General features: G+C 43.6%; 1 protein-coding gene and 1 pseudogene across 3 annotated transcripts; both read left to right on the forward strand.

Moving 5' to 3' along the window:
* The first annotated feature begins 1,672 nt into the window (after window positions 1-1,672).
* LOC101770511 (disease resistance protein RPM1) lies at window positions 1,673-7,069 on the forward strand. 3 transcript variants are annotated; one of them, XM_022829027.1, is made up of 4 exons: window positions 1,673-1,775; window positions 1,872-4,793; window positions 5,061-5,464; window positions 5,960-7,069. In XM_022829027.1, exon 2 carries the CDS (start codon window positions 1,993-1,995, stop codon window positions 4,756-4,758), a length of 2,766 nt encoding a protein of 921 aa, XP_022684762.1. In that variant the 5' UTR covers window positions 1,673-1,775; window positions 1,872-1,992; the 3' UTR covers window positions 4,759-4,793; window positions 5,061-5,464; window positions 5,960-7,069. The 3 variants fall into 3 exon arrangements, with proteins under 3 accessions (XP_022684762.1, XP_022684760.1, XP_022684761.1); XM_022829025.1 differs by having other exon boundaries at window positions 5,012-5,464; window positions 5,960-7,067; XM_022829026.1 differs by having other exon boundaries at window positions 1,679-4,793; window positions 5,012-5,464; window positions 5,960-7,067.
* Window positions 7,070-7,532: 463 nt separating this feature from the next.
* Window positions 7,533-10,267, forward strand: LOC111258305 (annotated as a pseudogene).
* Window positions 10,268-20,048: the final 9,781 nt, after the last annotated feature.

Genomic DNA, 20,048 nt, shown 5'->3' on the forward strand with positions numbered 1-20,048 from the left:
GAAGGTCACTGCTATGGCATTATAATTTTATTTTGATTTAAAGATACATTGTAATAGCAACCAATGGTCGAATTCGTATCTTTAGGCCACCCTAAGAAAATTTACAGTTTTCATTTTCATTTAGACAATATGACTTCATTTTCTAGCTATTTGGCTGGTAACATTTCTTAAGAATGCATGCAATGGGTCTAGGCTATGAAACACGAAGCCAAAGGGAACCAAGAAGTATATGTTTTACCCAAGGAAAGCGCTCAGTTTTCAGTAAATTCTATGTGATCTTGATTAAAGAGCATGATTTTATGATTCTAGCTAATTATAAAGCCTCTGTTTCTATATTTTTCGTTTTACTATATAATCGCGATCTTACTAAAAACATTTTATACGATTTAGGATCTACCACGGCAAGCGTGAACCGGGTCTCCGCGTATTCCAGCCATGGCTAATGACTCTGCTGCGCGGCCGCAGCCACCCCCACCCCCGCCCCCACGGCGGCGGCCGCAAAGGCCGGGTCATGGAAGGACCTGTGCAGCCTCAACGCCTGAGTGGTGCGCGACTACCGCCGCCTCGTCGACTCCGTCCGCGCGCTCGAGCCGGCGCTCCGGAGGCTCTCCGATGAACAGGTAGCGTGCTGCGGGACACCGCCAGCGGATGGTTTCTAGATGTGGCTTCTGGTGATGACGCTTTTACTTTTCTCGGTGTGGCTGAAGGAGGCTATGTGTGTGGCTTTGCGTGCAGCTGAAAGCGAAGACGGCGGAGTTCCGCGCCGGCCTGGCGCGCGGGGAGACGCTCGCCGACGTCCAGGCCGGTATGGCTGCTGGTCCCACTGCCAATTCCCGCATTACAGTGTTGCAAGAGTATCCTCTTTGCCAATTGTGCAATTGTCTGATACTGATGTGCTGGTGCTTGCTTTTGAGTCCAGAGGCGTTTGTGGTGGTGAGGGAGGCGGCCAGGAGGACGCTGGGGATGCGGTATTTCGATGTCCAGGTACTAACGTTTCCTTCGTCAGTGTTGAAATGTTATGCACGAGTTGGTTCTTGTGATTGAGGTTTTTTTTTGTTGGTACATTTGGGTGCAGATAATTGGTGGTGCTGTGCTCCACGATGGGTGCATTGCTGAGATGAAGATGGGCGAGGGGAATACACTTGTTTCCACACTGGCGGCTTATCTCAATGCGCTGACAGGGGAGGGGGTTAATGGTACTGAATAAAATCTGATCTTTCGAATTTGCCCTATAATCTAGCCTAGTTTCCGCGAACAAGCCGATGCTTTTTTGTGACAATGAACATTTGAAAGTCAACTGTCCTCGCTGGATGTTTGCAGATGCTACTACTCTTTAGTTCATCAATAGAGGTCATGTATGAACCCTGCAACTGCAAACTCCACTGCTATCTGTATTTTATAGACAGGTAAGCAAAATTGATACTGTCGCTGTTATCATCAGTGGTACTCTGCACAGCCCTTTTGCTCCATGGAGTACCAGCTTTTTTTGTTTGGCGGCCAATTCATGTGACGCCACAAGATGATACTTGTAAGGTTAGGCATGCCAGAAAAGACTTACTTTTTGCTGCATGATTATGACCCATGCATCAATCAGTTTTCTGCTGCTCACCTAACCCATGTATATGTGCTTTGTAAATTTGGTGAAGGTCATCATGTCAAGGTCCTGCCCCTAGTTTATTACCAGTCTCTTTGTCTACCTCTTTGGTTGATGATGATAATCATCCCCAGACGCGACTCCAACTCATCAAAGTCGATTGTGAGTTCAGCATGAACCGGTCTGCTACACATGCCTGTCTTCTTTACCATTCCTGGTAAAACCTTCATCAATTTCATCAGTTCATTGTTTGTTTGTTGTTATTTGTGAAGTTCAGATAGTTGAGCAGAAGGCAAGCTTCGAAAACTCAGTTGGTTTAATTTATGAAATCTGGAATTCACGAGGCTACTGTCATACACTTGTAACTCTGAGCTCTCAAGCAAGCCCACCAGGACACCATGGCGGAGGCTGTTGTTGGAGTGCTACTCGGCAAGCTCAGTGTGGCCCTGATGAACGAGGCAGCAACCTATGCTTCATCCATCATTTGCAAGGAATCTTCTGAGCTCAAGGCTCTCTTTGGGGAGATCCGCAAAGCTGAGGGTGAGCTCGAGATCATGAAGGCATACCTGCATGACTCAGAGAAGCTCAAGGATACCAACGAGATTGCTGGCATCTTTGTCAATAAGATTCGAGATCTAGCTTTCCGGATTGAGGATGTGGTCGATGAGTTTGCATACAAGATTGAGGACAACAAGCAAGAAGGGTTTAGAGCCAAGATGAAAAAAATGCTTAAGAACGGCAAGACTTGGCGCCGTTTAGCTCTTGAGCTCCGCGATATCAATTGCAAGCTTGAAGATGCTGCAAAAAGGAAGGACCTTTATGCCATGCCAGGGATGGAAAGAGGTGCTAGAGACTGTGACCATCATGCTAGAACTACCAATCAAACTTCATGTTTTGCAAGGGACGAGGATCTTGTAGGTATTCAGGATAATGCAGAAAAGCTTAAGCGGTGGTTAGTAGGTGATTTTGAAGAAAGGTACAAAATCGCCACTGTTTGGGGGATGGGTGGCGTAGGTAAAACTAGTCTAGTTGATTATGTCTATAGGATTGTGAAAGTGGAGTTTGATGCTGCTGCATGGATAACAGTGTCAAAAAGTTACAAAGTTGAGGAGTTGCTGAGGAAGGTTGCTAGAGAGTTTGGCATTACAATTGACGTCAGCAACATGGAACTGAGAAGCCTAGTTGAGGTCATTCGTAGCCATCTTAAAGGTAAAAGGTATATTTTAGTTCTGGATGATATCTGGGAAAAAGATTTATGGATCAATAAAATCATGGATGTCTTTCCGACAAACTGGGTCAGCCGATTTGTTTTCACATCAAGAAAATACGAAGTTGCATCATTAGCAACCCGTAACTGTGCAGTTAAGCTAGATCCTATGGGAGAAAATCACTCTTGGAAGTTGTTTTGCAGGTTAGCTTTCCGGAATAATGATGAGAAAAGTTGCCCTACAGAGTTACATGATTTGGCCATGAAGTTCTTACGGAAGTGTGAAGGGTTGCCTATTGCTATTGCATGCATAGGTCGTTTATTGTCCTGCAAACCCTCGACCTTAACTGAATGGAACAATGTTTACGAGGAGTTAGAATTACAGTCGACTAATAATGTTATTCCTGGAGTTGATACTATTCTTAAAGTTAGCTTGGAGGACCTTCCATATGAATTGAAGAACTGCTTCTTGCATTGTGCAATATTTCCAGAGGATTGTTTATTGAAGAGAAAGCGGTTAATAAGGCATTGGATTACTGCTGGATTCATAAAGAAAAAGGAAAGTAAGACACTCGAAGAAGTGGCAGAGGGGTGCTTGAATGAGCTTGTAAACCGAAGTTTACTACAAGTCGTGAAGAAGAATGAGTTTGGACGAGTGAAATGTTGTCGAATGCATGATATCATCCACCATCTTGCCCTTGAAAAAGCAAAGGAAGAATGCTTTGGTAAAGTTTATGAGGGCCCGGAGACATTTTCAGTAGACAGCACACGACGATTATCTATACAGAGCACCAATATTGAACCTCTATGTCAATCTGGTGTAACACATCTCCGTGCAATTCATGCTTTCACAAGTGACGTCGATATTGATTTGCTGAGGCCTATCTTTATGTCTTCCCATTTGTTGTCAACATTAGATCTGCAAGGTACTAAAATCAAAATGTTGCCTAATGAGGTCTTCAACTTGTTCAATCTGCGATTTTTGGGTCTCAGATATACTGAAATTGAAATTCTACCAAAGGCATTAGGAAGACTTAAAAACTTAGAAGTACTGGATGCCTTGTTTACTCCTCTGCTCTCTTTACCAGAGGAAGTAGCGAAACTACAGAGGCTTTGGTTCCTCTACGCATGTACACTGCACAAGGAACGAACTCTTCAACGTTATGGTGGAATTAAAGTGCCTAGGACCATAAGGAACTTAACCGGACTGCATGCTATGGAAACTATTGAAGCAACATTAGAAACTCTATGCGATGTTGCATCTTTGACTGAATTAAGAGCATTTTCTGTTTGCGATGTGAAAAGTGAACACTCTTTAAACCTTTGCAGAGCTATAATGAACATGAGCCATCTGGTTCATCTGTCCATTGCAGCATTAGACGAAAATCAAGTATTACCTTTGGAAGCACTCTGTTTGCCCGGAACACTTTCTAAACTTGTATTGCAAGGGTGGCTGGAAAAGAAACGGATGCCTAGGATTCTCTCATCCTGGTTACACCTTAACAATCTCTCTAAACTGTCTCTTATATTCTCCAAACTTGATGAAGACTCATTTTCTAGTCTCAAGGTATTAGGTGGTTTATGCTACCTTGAACTGGTTAAGGCTTATGATGGGAAGAAATTGTTCTTTTCTGCATTGTCATTTCCTAGGCTCCGCCGACTAGCAATATGGAGTGCTCAGCAGCTGAACCGAGTTGAAATTGAAGAAGGCGCACTGGAATCCCTTGAAGAGCTAATGTTTACAGACTGCCCAGAATTGAATTGTCTCCCTTATGGCATTGAGTTCCTCAAAGACCTTGAAGAATTACGTTTGGAAGACACTGCAGAGGAGCTCATAGAGAAGCTTAGGCAGGAAAGTAGAGGACATCAAGACAATGAAGAACTTGTGAAGATTAGCCATGTTAGAAAGGTTGTTATTATATTATCAGAGAAAAACATACGGGAAAGAATTCGTTGAATTAAGCTAGGTGTGGATACTGCTATATTCCCAAGGTAAGTTTTTTATTTTTTATCAGTACCGTCGCTCTATGCATATAGGTACCATACCCAGCTCCTATTTTCATCTATCTGTTAGTACATGCTCAGTTGCTTCCTCTCACAAATTCTTGTACATAAGCTGCTAGACACAGTTATTAGGGTCAATTAGATGTTTTTATATTTCTTCCAACTTGTTTATGGTATTCAGTAACACGTTTATAATTTAAGTGCAGTAACTAAAGGAGCACACAGGATTTCATGATAGCATATACACACGCGCAGGTTCAACTCTATGCTTTCTTGAGCTTCAGGAGATCTATGATGGAAACAAACTGTACTTTCCTAGACTCCAACATCTACGAGCATGTAGTGCTCCGCAGCTTGGCCAAGTCAAAATAAAAGAAGGTGCACTGGAAAGCCTTTTTGAGCTAGTGTTTTCAGAATGACCAGAATTGAAGCACATCCTCAAGGCATTGAGCACCTTACAGCCCTTGAGAAATTACGTTTGCAAGACACTTCTGAGGAGCTCATAGACAAGCTTAGGCAGGAAAGTGAATCAGATGGAGGCAATTAAGAGCATATGAAGATCGGCCACATTAGAAAGGTTGTTGTGTTAACTGAGAAAACATATGTGAAAGGGTTCGCTGACTGAAGCATGAATTGTCTGAATTTTGCTATTCCCAGAGGTAAATATTTATTTTATTTTTATTACTGATACTGCCGTTTAATGCATATAATTAAATTACTTCATATTCATTTATTGATGCATGCCGAGGCTCTTCTTTCTCACATTTTGCTTCTGCGTTCATATGCATGTATACTAATAATTACAGATCATATAAGCTCAATACCAAATAGTGTCAATTACTTTTATGTTTCTTCCAGCTTGTATGTTATTTATTCTTTTTTTAAAAAAAAGAGCACATGAGCAAGAAGCACCATTACGTCTTCTTCTATTTATTTTAGTTTAGTTCAATGGTATGGGAATTAGTTCAAGGGCAATAACTAAACTAGCACAGACGTTTCTGAGACTGAATGGTTGAGGGGTGAAATAAGTTGTTTATACGTGTCGGAGTGTCATTACAGTATTTTGGCATGTTTTGGAGGCAAAAATGGCAACCAATCAAGTTGCCCTTATCATTCAATTGCTAACGGGATTAACAATGGGGAAAATAATGCAGGCAAATTTTTCAAGACATAAAGGTGAAGTGGCAGTGAAGTGTCTTTGCAGTTGGCAGAACGTGAAGTCAGGTGACTATGAGATATGAGACTGCAATCAGGATGAACTCTAAAAAACAAAAAATGTTGTCGGTTCTTATATACTTCCTCTATCTAGGTGCATAATAATATATATGCACCTAGAAAAGTCAAAACGACCTATAATTTGGAACGGAGGCAGTATCTCTAGTTGTTTGATTTCGAAGCAGTGCGCGTGACCAGCCAATATGAGGTGAAAAACACCCTGTCATTTTCTGGCTGCAGTTCTTTTGCTGGTTTATGTTCAGGTTTCTGTTAAGTCATCACCGGTAGGAATGGTTTTTGCCTGATGTCCTCCGTGGATGACCTGTGATAAACTTGCAGAGTCTTTTGTTTTCGGTCTGCTCAACCTGATACATATGCTTTCGTTTCGATGGACCTGGCATACTTTGCAGTCGTTGGCTACCTTTCATATAGTTTCTTCAGTTTGATAAGCTTGGCATCATTTTGCCCGTCCGGATTTAATTGATCCCAGATACGTCAGGGACATGATTTGCACGGCTCCCTGCTTCCATGGAAATCTGGCCCAAGCCTCTTGGAAGCAGGGTCCACAAATATAAGGATAAGTGCAAAGAAGGTGAGGAAAAATGCATCGAAATTTAGAAGGTGAGGTCTCCTGCCCTATTCTGTTTTCTGGAAACAGAGCAAGTTCCAGCGTGCTATGCTCTGTTTTCTTGAAACAGAGCAAAGTTTTGGCGCGTAGAAGTCTGTGTGTCCGTGGAGCAATTTGATGGGCAGGGCCGATTCCTACACGGGTCCTACACGGGCCGCTAGCCCGAAGAGGAGTGAAGACACTACAGAATGGGCCTGACGCATTTGGAGAATTTGGGCTCAGGCTGTTGGGTACTCGGTGATGATGATGAGGCCTCTTCGGGTCTTTCTTGATCAAGAGATCTCCGTCGCCGCCGCATGAAGCTGAGCGGCCTCCTCGCTTCTGCGGCTGCCGCCGCCGCCGCCGCTTCAGGTGCTCTGCGGTGGATAGTCGACGGAGAATACGGCGGACTTCATTAGCGTTTAACGTGGTACCACCGTACCAGAGGCCATGAGAACGACAGGATGCAGCATTTCCATGTCTAGGTATATATCTTTGGTTTCTTTTCTATTGCGAGTTACACAGTTATCTATGCTCATCACTGAAAGATTAGAATTATCTCTTTAAAGAAAAAACTTAGAATTGCAACCCAACTGCACATGCCGAGCACTTGTTTTCTTGAGGCGAACATGGCCAGGGCGAATTTGATCGATCACAGTAATAAGCTATGCAACAAAGGCCGTAGTCCAGCTGGTACCAATGTGATGGTCAAATTCTACTGACAGGGGTCTAGCAAAGTCAGCACCCTTCACCTCTGACTTTGCTCTATTGAAGTCGAACAACCGTTCTGCATCGGCATTTCTTTATAGTGTAGATCCAGATCGGCATTACCTTCCGTGATCACGTTCACATAGCAAACAAAACACTCAAAAGCACAAAAAACACACCACTCGGTACCCATACACATGGTGGAGGCTGTCGTCGGAGTGCTGATTGGCAAGCTAGGTGCGGCCTTGGCGAACGAGGCAGCAACCTATGGTGCATCCCTTCTGTTCAAAGAAGCTGCTTCCCTCAAGGGTCTCTTCGGTGAGATCCGTATAGCCGAGGAGGAGCTGAAGAGCATGAAGGCCTACCTGCGTGAGTCAGAGAAGTTCAGGGATGCCGATGAGACCACTGGCATCTTCGTCAACAAGATCCGGGAACTATCTTTTCGGATCGAGGATGTTGTTGATGAGTTCATGTACAAGCTTGGGGACAACAAGCATGGAGGATTTGCAGCCAAGGCGAAGAAGAGGATCCAGCATGTCAAGGTTTGGCACCGTCTAGCTCTCGAGCTCCAAAATATCAATGCTGAGCTTAAAGGAGCTGCAGAAAGGAGGGATCGCTATGCATGTCCACGAATGGATAACTACGCTGGGAGCAGCGACCGTCATGCCAGATCCAGCAATCAAACTTCATGTTTTGCAAGAGAAGAGGATCTAATGGGTATTGAAAGTAATGCAGCCAAGCTCAAGGGGTGGCTAGTCGATGATTTGGAAGAAAGGAACACCAAAATCACCACAGTTTGGGGGATGGGTGGAGTAGGTAAACCACCTTGGTCGATCATGTCTACAAGATTGTGAAACTGGATTTTGATGCTGCTGCATGAATAACCGCGTCCAAGAGTTACCATGATGGGGACTTGCTGAAGAACATTGCTATTGAGTTTGGTATCTCAACTGATTCTAGCAATATGGATATGAGAAGAGCAGTTGAAGTCATCCGTAACCATCTTGAAGGTAAAAGGTTTCTCTTGGTCTTGGATGATGTTTGGGAACAAAATGTGTGGATAAATAATACTATGCCTATCTTGCCGATTAATTGTACTAGCCGATTTGTTCTCACATCAAGATTATCTGAAGTTGGATCACTGGCCACTAGTAAGTGTGCAATTAAGCTGGAGCCACTACAAGAAAATCACTCTTATTTGTTATTCTGCAAGCTAGCTTTTTGGAATAGTGATAAAAAAAAGGTGCCCTGCAGAGTCACAGGACTTGGCTGCAAAATTCTTACAGAAGTGTGAAGGCCTACCTATTGCTATTGCATGCATAGGCCGTCTACTATCTTGCAAACACCCAAATTACTCTGAATGGAAAAATGTGTACAAGAAGTTAGAGTTGCAGTCAACTAAAAAGACGATCCCTAATGTTGATACCATTCTGAAGGTCAGCTTGGAGGATCTTCCGTATGAACTAAAGAATTGCTTCTTGCATTGTTCACTTTTTCCGGAGGATTACAAACTGACGAGGCGGAGCAGATGAAGTGCATTCAACCCCCAGGAGAGGCCCAGCACTTCGCGCGCCGAACGGACGTCTCCTCGCACAGAACATCATGAACGCGCAATCTGTCGTTGCTTCATGTCAAACATCTCATCCGGGAGCGGCGCGGCCATACCTCCAAGCCCTCCTCTCTGCTGGCCCCGCGCCCATAAGAACGGTCGCCGGGAATGGGCTTCGAGTTTCTCGCTCATTGCCTCCACCTCTCACCCAGTGCTTGAGGTGCTTAGCCACACACCACGTCATAGCTGAGTGCCGAGACCCGATCCGCCGGGGTCCATGAAGCTGGGACCAAGATCATATAGGTAATTAGTACATATAATTTTCTATTTGGCATAGTAATCATTTGAAGGCTCATCACAAAGCAGCCCATGCTGTAGATAACTCTCATTTCCAATCCTACTCTACGTAACCTGATCCATCGAGTGGAGGCAGGCCGTAGGCGATGTTTTGTTTGATCGTTTCCTGCCACCGTGATCCTGCCTACCCATCGACGCGCTCTAGCTGAGGAGAGGAGACGCCCATGCTGATCCGATTGGCTCCTTACCCGGTGAGGCTGCGACCGGTAACGGCAAGGACACCGATCCAATTCACTCGTCACAGTAAGCAACACACCGATTGATTAATATTTCCAATTTTTTTTCTTATTTGTTTTTTTATGCGCTATGCTTATACCGATTGTGCTAGGTTAAAATTTATAATTCAATGTATTTATTCGAATATGATAGATGTTACCTAAGAAGCATTTGTCGGGTGCTCAGAAAAAAAAGAAAACAAGAAGATCAGTTCGTAGAATCACAGAGAGATGCTCTACATAAGTTTTTTCCAATTTCAAATAATGCTGAAGTCAGTCATAACAGGGACGGGAACAAGTTGTAGAAGTCAATGCCAATGAATGTGCTACAGAAGAGCATAATTTAGATGCTGAAGCTGATGCCAATGATCATACTCAGACTCCGGGAGGTGACACTTTACGGCCTTCAGATGATACTGAAACTGCAAATATTGATGAACAAGAAGATTCAGTTTTGACTATTTTTGATCTTAGAACATGGAAAAATCTTGACAATAGCAAAAAAGATATCTTAATTGAGAAAGGACCCGTGAGAGAAATGGATCTACGTTTCCCTTGTGATTCTAGTGGCAGACGTCTTTCTTATGCTTACTACTCCACGAAATTATCTAATAGTGAGTTTGTTGACAGGAAGTGGTTGGTATATTCTAAACATGTGGACAAGGTTTATTGTTTTTGCTGCAAGTTGTTCAAATCAAATCAGAACAAGTCATTGTTAGCATTTGATGGAGTAAGGGATTGGAAGCATCTTAGTGAGAAACTGAAAACACATGAGAACAGTGTGAAGCATTTGACAAACACGAGTACATGAAATGAGCTTCGGCTTAGATTAAGCAAAAATCAAACAATTGATAATGAAATGCAATGGGAAATTACAAAAGGAAAAGGAGCATTGGAGACAGGTCCTGGTAAGAATAGTTTCTGATGTGAAGTTTCTTGCTAAACAAAATCTAGCCTTTCGAGGATCAAATGAGAAACTTTATGAACATAACAATAGTAATTTTCTAGCCACAGTTGAAATGATTGCTGAATTTGATCTTGTAATGCAAGAACATATTAGGCGCATTCAACGTAATGAAATTTATCATCATTATCTTAGCCATAATATTTAGAATGATTTAATTATTATTCTTTTTGATGCTGTGAAAAATCATATCTTAAAGATTCTAAAAAATGTCAAGTATTTTTCTATTATATTGGATTGTACCCCAGATGTGAGCTATGAAGAACAAATTACATTAATTGTGTGTTGTGTTAATATGTCAAGTACCATTCCAAGAGTAGAGGAATTTTTCTTGGAGTTCTTATAGGTTGATGACACCTCCGGATTGCAGCTTTCTAATGTTTTGTTGGATGCACTTAGATCTCTTGATTTGAACATTGATGATGTGAGAGGTCAAGGTTATGACAATGGTTCCAATATGAAGGAAAATATCAAGGTGTGCATACACGTTTGCTTGAAATTAATCCAAGAGCATTATATATGCCATGCGCATGTTATAGTCTGAATCTTACTCTTTGTGATATGGCAAAATCTTGCAAGACAGTTATTTCATTCTTTGGTGTTATCAAAGGATATATTGTTTGTTTGCATGCTCTACTAAAAGGTGAAAAATTTTGACTGATAATGTTGAGAGGTTTACTAATAAACCTCTCAATATTATTTTATCAGACAACATTATCGTACAAGGATTTGACAACATTGTCAGACAACTTGCAGCAAAAACAACAAAACCTTGTTCACATGTTTAGAACAAACCAACCACTTCCTGTCAACAAACTCACCATTAAATAATTTCCTGGAGTAGTAAGTATAAGAAAAACGTCTGCCACTGGGATCACAAGGGAATTGTAGATCCATTTCTCTCACAGATCCCGTCTTAATTAAGATATCTTTTTTTGCTATTGTCAAGATTTTCCCATGTTCTAGGATCAAAAATAGTCAAAATTGAATCTTCTTGTTCATCATATTTACAGTTTCAGTATCATCTGAAGGCTGTAAAATGTCACCTCCTGGATCCTGAGTATGATCATTGGCATCAGCTTCAGCATCTAAATTATGCTCTGCTGTAGCACCTTCATTGACATCAACTTTTGCAACTTGTTCACGCCCCTGTCATGATTGACTTCAGCATTATTTGAAACTGGAAAAAACTTATGTAGAGCACCTCTCTTGATTCTATGACCTGATTTTCTTGTTTTCTTTTTTTTCTTCTCTGAGCACCCGACAAATGCTTCTTAGGCAACATCTATCATATTCAGATAAATACATTAAATTAGAAATTTTAACCCTAGCTCAATCGATACAAGCATAGCGCATAAAAAAATAAATAAGAAAAAAATTAGAAATACTAATAAATCGGTGTGTTGCTTACCGTGACGAGCAAATCGGTGGGCAAGCAAGTAGGGTCGCGGCAGCAGGAAACGATCAAATGAAACATCGCCTGCGGCCTGCCCTCCGCTTGATGGATCAGGTTAAGTAGAATAGGACTGGAAGGGAGAGTTACCTACGGTATGGGCTTTGTGATAGTCCTTTAAATGCTTACTATGCCAAATAGAAAATTGTATATACTAATTACTTATATGGTCTTAGGGCCCAATCCCATGGGTCCTTGGCGGTCGTACTACCTACCCTCATAGAATTGGGTCTGGGTGCGCAACCTTCCGACCCCAGCTCGCCCGACTCTGCCGCCGGTGCCCGCCCCCACGTGGTCATCAGTGACACGGAGGGCGCGGCTTTCGCGTGTAGGCAATCTCGCTCCTCCATCTAGTCCCTGGGGGACCTTCTCGCTGAGGAGGAGCATGAGGTCACCATCCGGCGTTATCGTGTGCACCGCAAGCGAGCGGCAGATAGCGCGTCCAAGGTCCGGCGTAGCAGGCGGCTTGCTGCGAAGGAGTTGCCTTTCTACGAGGACATGACAACCAAGGCTTCACGCGTCAAGGCAGCTCAGCTCGACCTCTCCAAGGCCTCGAATCGCATGAAGGCGGCGCTGGACGAGTCCGGCATGTTGGAGCACTCGCCTCATGCCAAGATTTCTTCCAGAAGCTGCACTGCCATTGACGTGTCTGCGGCCTTGCCCACCTCTCCGAGGTGGAGGATGAGGTGCTTGTGGTTGTGTGATGTTTAGTTTCCCTGTTGAAGGATGTGTTAGCACTGGGCCATTGCGTTGTGTTCTGCCCGTTGATGCTTCTTCTCCCATGTCTTGGAGAGCTGTGTGGTTGGTTTTTCTTTGCTTGTTAATTTGTGAGTTCTTGTGGTTGGGGTCCCGATTTAGAGGTGGTCAGTGTAATGTGTACACACTCATGTTTGTAACGTCAACAATGTTATGTTTGTTGTGTGAATTGGTGCCTCGCAATTACTTATGTTAACCAAGCACTTTCTTTCTTCTCCTGGAATGTACGTGGGCTCGGTCAGGCGAGCCGGTGCGAAGATGTTCTTGTTGAACTGATTTCCGCTCGACCCACCTTTGCTGCTCTACAAGAAACCAAACTTACCTCTCTACCCCCAGCCAAGAAAAGCTCATTCCTGCATGTGCGCCTCTCATCCTGTGTAGCACACAATTCCACGATGCCTCTAGGGGGATTCTCACTGCTTGGGATGCCTCGCTCTGCTCCTTGACGAACACCATTGAGCGCGCGTTCTCCCTCACCACTAGTTTTTGCCTCAATGCAGATGCAAGCACCGTCACCCTCACGAACGTCTATGCTCCGACTTCTAGAGAAGAGAAGGGTAACTTCCTCGCGGAGCTAGCCTCCCTGGCAGAGGATATCAATGGAGCATGGATGCTTATTGGAGATTTTAACCTTACCCGAGCACCAGAAGATAAGAGCTCTGATGCTTTCAACTACAATGAGGCCAAGATGTTCAACTCTCTCATCAACGACATTGGGCTTATTGAGATTCCTCTTGTCGACCGGGCATACACCTGGAGCAACCGGTGGGAGCAGCCAACTCTAGTCAGGCTAGATCGATGCCTGGTCAACATTCCTGGGGATGCTGTCTTCCCCAATACTACTCTCTTCTCGTTCTCACTTTGCTTCGGACCACAATCCTCTCGTTGCCACGACATCCACCCAGATCCCTCATAGTCCCTACTTCCTCTTTGAGAATGTGTGGCTGGTGGCTTCAGCACCCCTCCTTTAAGTCTGTGATCACTTCTGCTCTTGCCCAGTCGGTCACTGGAACGCCAGCCAAAGCTTTCACCCACCGACTCAAACACTGTCATCGAGAGTGCCAGGCTTGATCCAAGCGCCTCTGCTCCCCTGGACCAGAGAGAGAATGACACAAGAATCTTGCTCAACTCCCTAGACCTACTAGAAGAAGCCCGCCCTCTCTATCCCAATGAAACCTGCCTCCATCACCTCACCACAGTGGGTCTTCAAGCAATCAACGCAGAGATGCTGGCTTACTGGCGCCAGCGCTTCAAAATCCATCTTGCTCTGGAATGGGATGAGAACTCCTGGTTTTTCCACACAACTGCTTCGAGGCGCCGCAGAAAGAATTATATACACAGCCTGGAACATGAAGGACAACCCGTCACTGCGCATGGTGCGAAAAGCTCTATTCTGCACAGCTTTTATCTGAATCTTCTTGGCACTCGACCACGAGTCGACTGGCGCTTCTCTCTGTCAGAGCTTTACCCAACGATGGTGGTTGCTGGGCTGAATCTCTCCAAGCCTTTCACTGTTGACGAAATTGTGCAAGCCCTCTTCGCGATGGACATGCGGGCCAGTCCCGGCCCAAATGGTTTCAGGCCATCCTTTTATAAAACCTTTTGGTCCAGCATCAGAGATGTTGTGCTGCACATTTTTGAATGTTTTTTCGATGGAACTGTGGACCGGGCTGAACCGCGCTCATCTTATCCTCCTGCCTAAAAAAGAAGGGGTTGTTACTGCCGACACCTTCCGACCCATCTCCCTTCAAAATTGCCCTATGAAGCTCTTTACTAAAGTCCTGGTCAACATGTTACGCTCAGCCATCCCGTCTATCATTGATGCGGATCAAACCGGGTTTATCCATGGGAGAAGCATTGCAGAGAATTTGGTGTATGCAGCAGATCTGCTGAGTTGTTGTCATAAGCGGGGCGTGCCCACTGCCATCCTTAAACTAGGCTTTCGACTCGGTGGAATGGAGCAATCTCATTGCTATCCTGCGCACTCGAGGCTTTGATGATCGCTGGTGTGGATGGGTGAGTAACATTCTCTCCAGTGGGAAGACTGCGGTTATGCTGAACGGAGTCCCTGGTCGATGGATCACTTGCAAAAGAGGGATGCGGCAAGGGGATCCCATCTGGCCCTACCTTTTCATTATTGTGGCAGATGCGCTTCAGCGCCTCATACAGCGAGCGTCAGTAGCTGGGGAGCTTCAACACCTGATTGATCCAAGCCTTCTCCTACCCAGTGCTGCAGTATGCGGACGACACTCTCATCCTCACCAGAGGAGACCCTGCATCCATGACAAGGCTCAAGGCAATCCTGGACGACTTCTCGTCTGCAACAGGACTCACGATCAACTTCCACAAATTGACGTTTGTTCCCATGAACATCCAGCCAGACTATGTGACTGCAATGGCAAGCATCTTAGGGTGTCCCATCTCCACTTTTCCTCAAACATACCTCGGCCTTCCACTATCTCCCCATAAACTTCATGTTTCAGATTATCAACCGCTAGTTAACAGCTTTGATCGTTACCTGCCTCCTTAGACTAAGGAATATTGTCCGACCTTGAACATCCTTAACTGGATGTTAACAGCCCACACACTTACAAATACCCTTAACAAACGCGCAGCTCTCAGACTGCCCCTGAAGCTTTAAGCTTCAAAAACTTAGTTCAAACAAAGGTAAACATGGTTATTGTGGAACACCCTAGGCTGAAACTATATCAAACTTAACTCCCAAAAATACTGCTAGATGAGCTCGCCACCATCAAAATAGCCTCCCAAGATCAGATCTGGATGTAGACAGCTTATAGCATCAATCTTCTCCTAGAGTTCCAACCACATTTATTGAAGAATTCTAAAGCAGTAGTTTCAAGTGTACTGCAATTCTTCTTCAAAGCATCTTTCTCTTCCTTCTTAGATAGCACCGCCCATGTCCTTGTCTAGTAAGTCCCTCTAAAAATTACCTGCAAAAAGAGTTAGTGGTAGTTCCTTTGAACAGCACATCATTTCTATCCAGCCAAATGGCCTAACACAAGGCAGAAGCTCCTACTATCATCTAGTTTCTATATTTTCTGGGATAATCTCCAGTCCACGAACGCAGCATATTAGGAACACTAACGGGTGATTGAATTCCAAATGCAAAGAAAATTGTACTCCAAATAAATCTTGCTAAGTGGCAATCAAAAAATAGATGTTGCAGAGTCTCCTCTGCGTTGCAAAAACAACACTTGGTGCTACCATGCCATATTCTCTTCGCAAGATTATCCTTTGTTAGGATCACTCCCTTTTTCAAGTACCATAAGAATACTTTAATTTTTAATGGTATCTTTAGCTTCCATGATGTACACGCGGAAGGAGTATCTTCAGCTTGCATTATCTCTCTGTACATAGATTTTACCATGAAGTCCTTGCTTTTGTTTAAGTTTCAACAAAACTTATCTTCTTGATCATCCAAGCCATGGGATACTATTTCAGCCACCAATTTTAACCATTCATTGAATTCGTTCCCTGTGAGGGCTCTTCTAAATGACACATTCAAAGGGGTAGATTCACATACCTTGGCCACAGTGTTATCTTTTCTCCTAGCTATAATGTATAACGAAGGGAATCTCTCCCTGAGAGCTGCCTTTCCAATCCATACATCTTCCCAAAATCTAGTTTTCTTTCCATTATACACTTCAAATCTACCATTGTCAAAAATTGATCTTTTATTTCCATAAGTCCAGTCCATAATTGAGAATCTCCCTTTTGCTTTTTCACTTGCGAGTCTTATTGCTTAAGTATTTTCGTCTAAGTAGTTTTTGCCATACCCCTTCCTCATTCAGAAGTTTAAATAGCCACTTGCTTAACAAGCATCTATTTTGCACTTCCAAATTGGATGTGCCCAAACCTCCTATACTTTTTGGTACGCATAGAATACTCTATTTGGCCAATCTATATTTCTTTTTGTAATCATCACATTGCCAAAAGAATCTAGATCTATAATAGTCCAATCTTTTTGGAATACCTTTAGGTATTTAAAATGACATCATGAACATTGGTAGACTAGATAGGACAAAATTAATTAAAACTAACCAGCCTCCAACTAACATTAATTTACTCTTCCAGCTTGCTAGTTTTTTTTTTGAAATCTCTCTTCAACAATTTTCCAATCCTTATTAGCAAGTTTACGGTGGTGCATAGGAATACCGAGATATTTAAAAGGCAAGGTTCCTTCCTTGCAACCAAATATCTCCACATATTCTTTGACTATGCCTTTTGCCTCCCCAAAATAGTATAATTCACTCTTATGGAAGTTGATTTTAAGGCCTAAGAGTTTCAAAAGTACTTAGTACTAACTTCATTTTCCAAAAAGAGAATTGTATCATCTGCATATTAAAGTAATCCTCCATTTTCCAGAGGTGGTACTAGACCCTTAATCTGTTCCTTTTCCTTAGCTCTGGGTATAAGCACGGCCAACATGTCAGCTACCACATTAAACAGAACCGGAGACAGGGGCCTCCTTATCTCAACCTTTTTTTGTTTGAAAGAAATGACCAATGTCATCATTTACTTTAACCCCTACATTTCCCCCACTAACTATGTTTTCAATCCATTTACACCATGTAGGTAAGAAACCCTTCATCCTTAAAGCCTGTTGTAGGAAAGGCCAATTAACCTTATCATAAGCTTTTTCAAAGTCTAGTTTGAGAATTATCCCATCCTGTTTTTTCCTATGCAATACATGTATCGTCTCATGTAGTATAATCACTCCTTCCATAATGTATCTACCAGGCAAGAAAGCAGTCTGAGATGATTTTATCACTTTATTAGCCACTATGGAAAATCTATTACCCATCACCTTTGTAAAGATTTTGAAGCTAACATTTAATGTGCAGAGTGGCCTATATTGCTGGACCATCTTAACTTCCTTCAATTAAATTGAAGTTATAATCCCAAAATTTAAACTGTACAAGGGTAACTTACCCTGTGGAAATCCTGAAACATGGCCATCAGGTCATCTTTGATGAGGCACCAAAACACCTGATAGAACTCAACTGAGAATCCATCAAGACATGAGGTTTTGTTATGTTTCATTTGGAAAACGGCTTCCCTAACTTCTTTTTCCGTCAATATCTTATTTTCCTCCCTTGTTACTTGAGGAATATCCTCTATTAAGGACTCATTCATGGAACAATTGTTTCTCATTTGTGATCCAAATAAACTTTTGTAGTACTTTGTTATATATTTTTTAAGATTTTCTTCCCCTTCAATAATCCCCTATTCTTGTTCAAGCCTGAAAAGTTTTTCTATACTTGCCATTAGCTATCATATGAAAGTATTTTGTGTTGTTATCCCTTTTCAGTATCTTATTGCTCTTTGCTCTTTGGTACCATTTGATTTCTTCTTCTCCCAGAAGTTGAACTAACCTATCTTGGATATATTGTTTTAAATCACATTCTTGTTGTCTTTGCAGCTGTCTAGCTGGAACGCTCAGCTTCTGAGTTCCGAGTTCGGGAGGGTGTTTGGTCCTTGTTAATGCAGTCCTCGGCGGCCTCACGGTCTACTTCATGTCCTCGCATCTCCTGCCCAGGACTGTTCGTGAGCTACTCGATGCGAAAAGGAGAGCCTTTCTCTGGATTGGTGAAGACAAATGCAACGGGTCACGGTGCCTTATTGCCTGGGAGAAAGTCCGTAAGAGCAAGGACTGTGGTGGTTTGGGGATCAGGGACATGGCTGACCAAAACCACTGCCTTCTCATGAAGTTTGTCCACAAGCTCCACGAACCCACTCCCCTGCCTTGGAAGAACTGGTTTCTTAATTATTCAGCCAGCAGCGGAGATGAGTCGTTTTTGTATCGCTTAGTTAGCTTTGAGCTCCACCGCTACCGATCTCTGACCGGCGACCGTGTGGGGAATGGCAAACTCACCTCCTTTTGGCAGGACCGCTGGCTCTTCAACACAACACTGGCGGAAACGTTCCCGGCGCTCTTCTCGCACTGTACTCGAGCGGACACTTCAGTTCAGCATGTCCTCCACTCTACCCTTGCGGATCAATTTCGCCCGCGCCTCACTGGACATGCCAAGAGAGAGATGGACGCTCTGCGCAGTTGCATCACTCACTTTCCCCTCAGCGAAGACATTGATCGGCGACACATCCTTGGCTCCCGGAACACTGCCTTCACCAGCCGGGAGGCCTTTCTTGCCATCTGCAAGGATGAACCAATCGACTCGGACGCAGCTCGCCTCTGGGGAACAAAACTGCCAACAAAAGTGAAGTTCTTTGGCTAGCTCCTCTACCACGGCAGATTAAACTCCCGCGAGGCTCTGCATTCCAAGAACATCGGGAACCTGAGGAATCCTACTGCGAACTCTATACAAGCACTCTTGAGACAGACGGTCACATCTTCACTCATTGTCCGCGCGCGATAGCTACTTGGACTCGCCTGGGAATCTCGGTCCGATCAGGAGACCACCGTATGCCACGGGTCATTGGGTGGATGCTGCTATGGTCGGAAAAAATCTGCACTGATGTTACACTTATCATTCTCTGGCGTATTTGGAAGGCCAGGAACGCGCTGATTTTTGAACGCAAGCTGTTCTTGCCCACAGAAATTATCCGTCAGGTAGTTAGTGATATAGACTCCAGGAGCTGCAGGTACAAAGCATTGTGGCCTTATTTACCGCAGTGCCGTAGCGACCTCCTCTCCTGCTGTAACCTTCCCTTCATCCCACCCTCTCTGTAATCTCACCCTGGTATGCCGAGGTTTTGTACTGTACAAGTGCTACTTCGATCAATGAAAATGTAGGTGGGGATCTTCCCCTCGGTATTGTTCGAAAAAAAACATTTCTTAAGAAGGGAACCAAGAAGTATATGTTTTGCTTTCCTCAGTTTTCAGTAAATTTCTATGTGATCTTGATTAAAGAGCATGATTTTATGATTTTAGCAAATTATAAAGCCTCTGTTTCTATATTTTTTCTGTTTTACTATATAATTACCATCTTTACTAAAAACATTCAATGTGATTTAGGATCTACCACGGCAAGCGTGAACCGGATCTCCGGGTATTCCAACCATGGCTAATTAATTTGCAGTGTTTTGGGAGGCTGACATGATTTGTCTTCTCTTTTCTGAGAGTTTCCTTGTTACCGAGTTTACAAATCAAAATCCATAGATTACGCCTTTGCTCGGCTGGACTTGCCGGCTGAAAAGCTGAAATGGCTGATTTGTTGTGAGAGAAGAACACTGTTCGCTGGCTGATAAGCCGGCTGAATAAGCTGAAGCGAACACGTCCAAGGTTGACAGAAAGACAGTGTTACACCTAGACTTTGAGTCAGAAGACAGAACCACGTCCCTTCCATGTGGGGCCGGCTTGTACGACACGGCGCATGGCCCACATGTAGGAAATCTCTTCCTCCTTCCTCCCCTCCTTTCCCCTGCTCTGCTCATCCC

This window comes from Setaria italica, chromosome VIII (genome assembly GCF_000263155.2).
Source record: "Setaria italica strain Yugu1 chromosome VIII, Setaria_italica_v2.0, whole genome shotgun sequence".
Lineage (NCBI taxonomy): Eukaryota > Viridiplantae > Streptophyta > Magnoliopsida > Poales > Poaceae > Setaria > Setaria italica.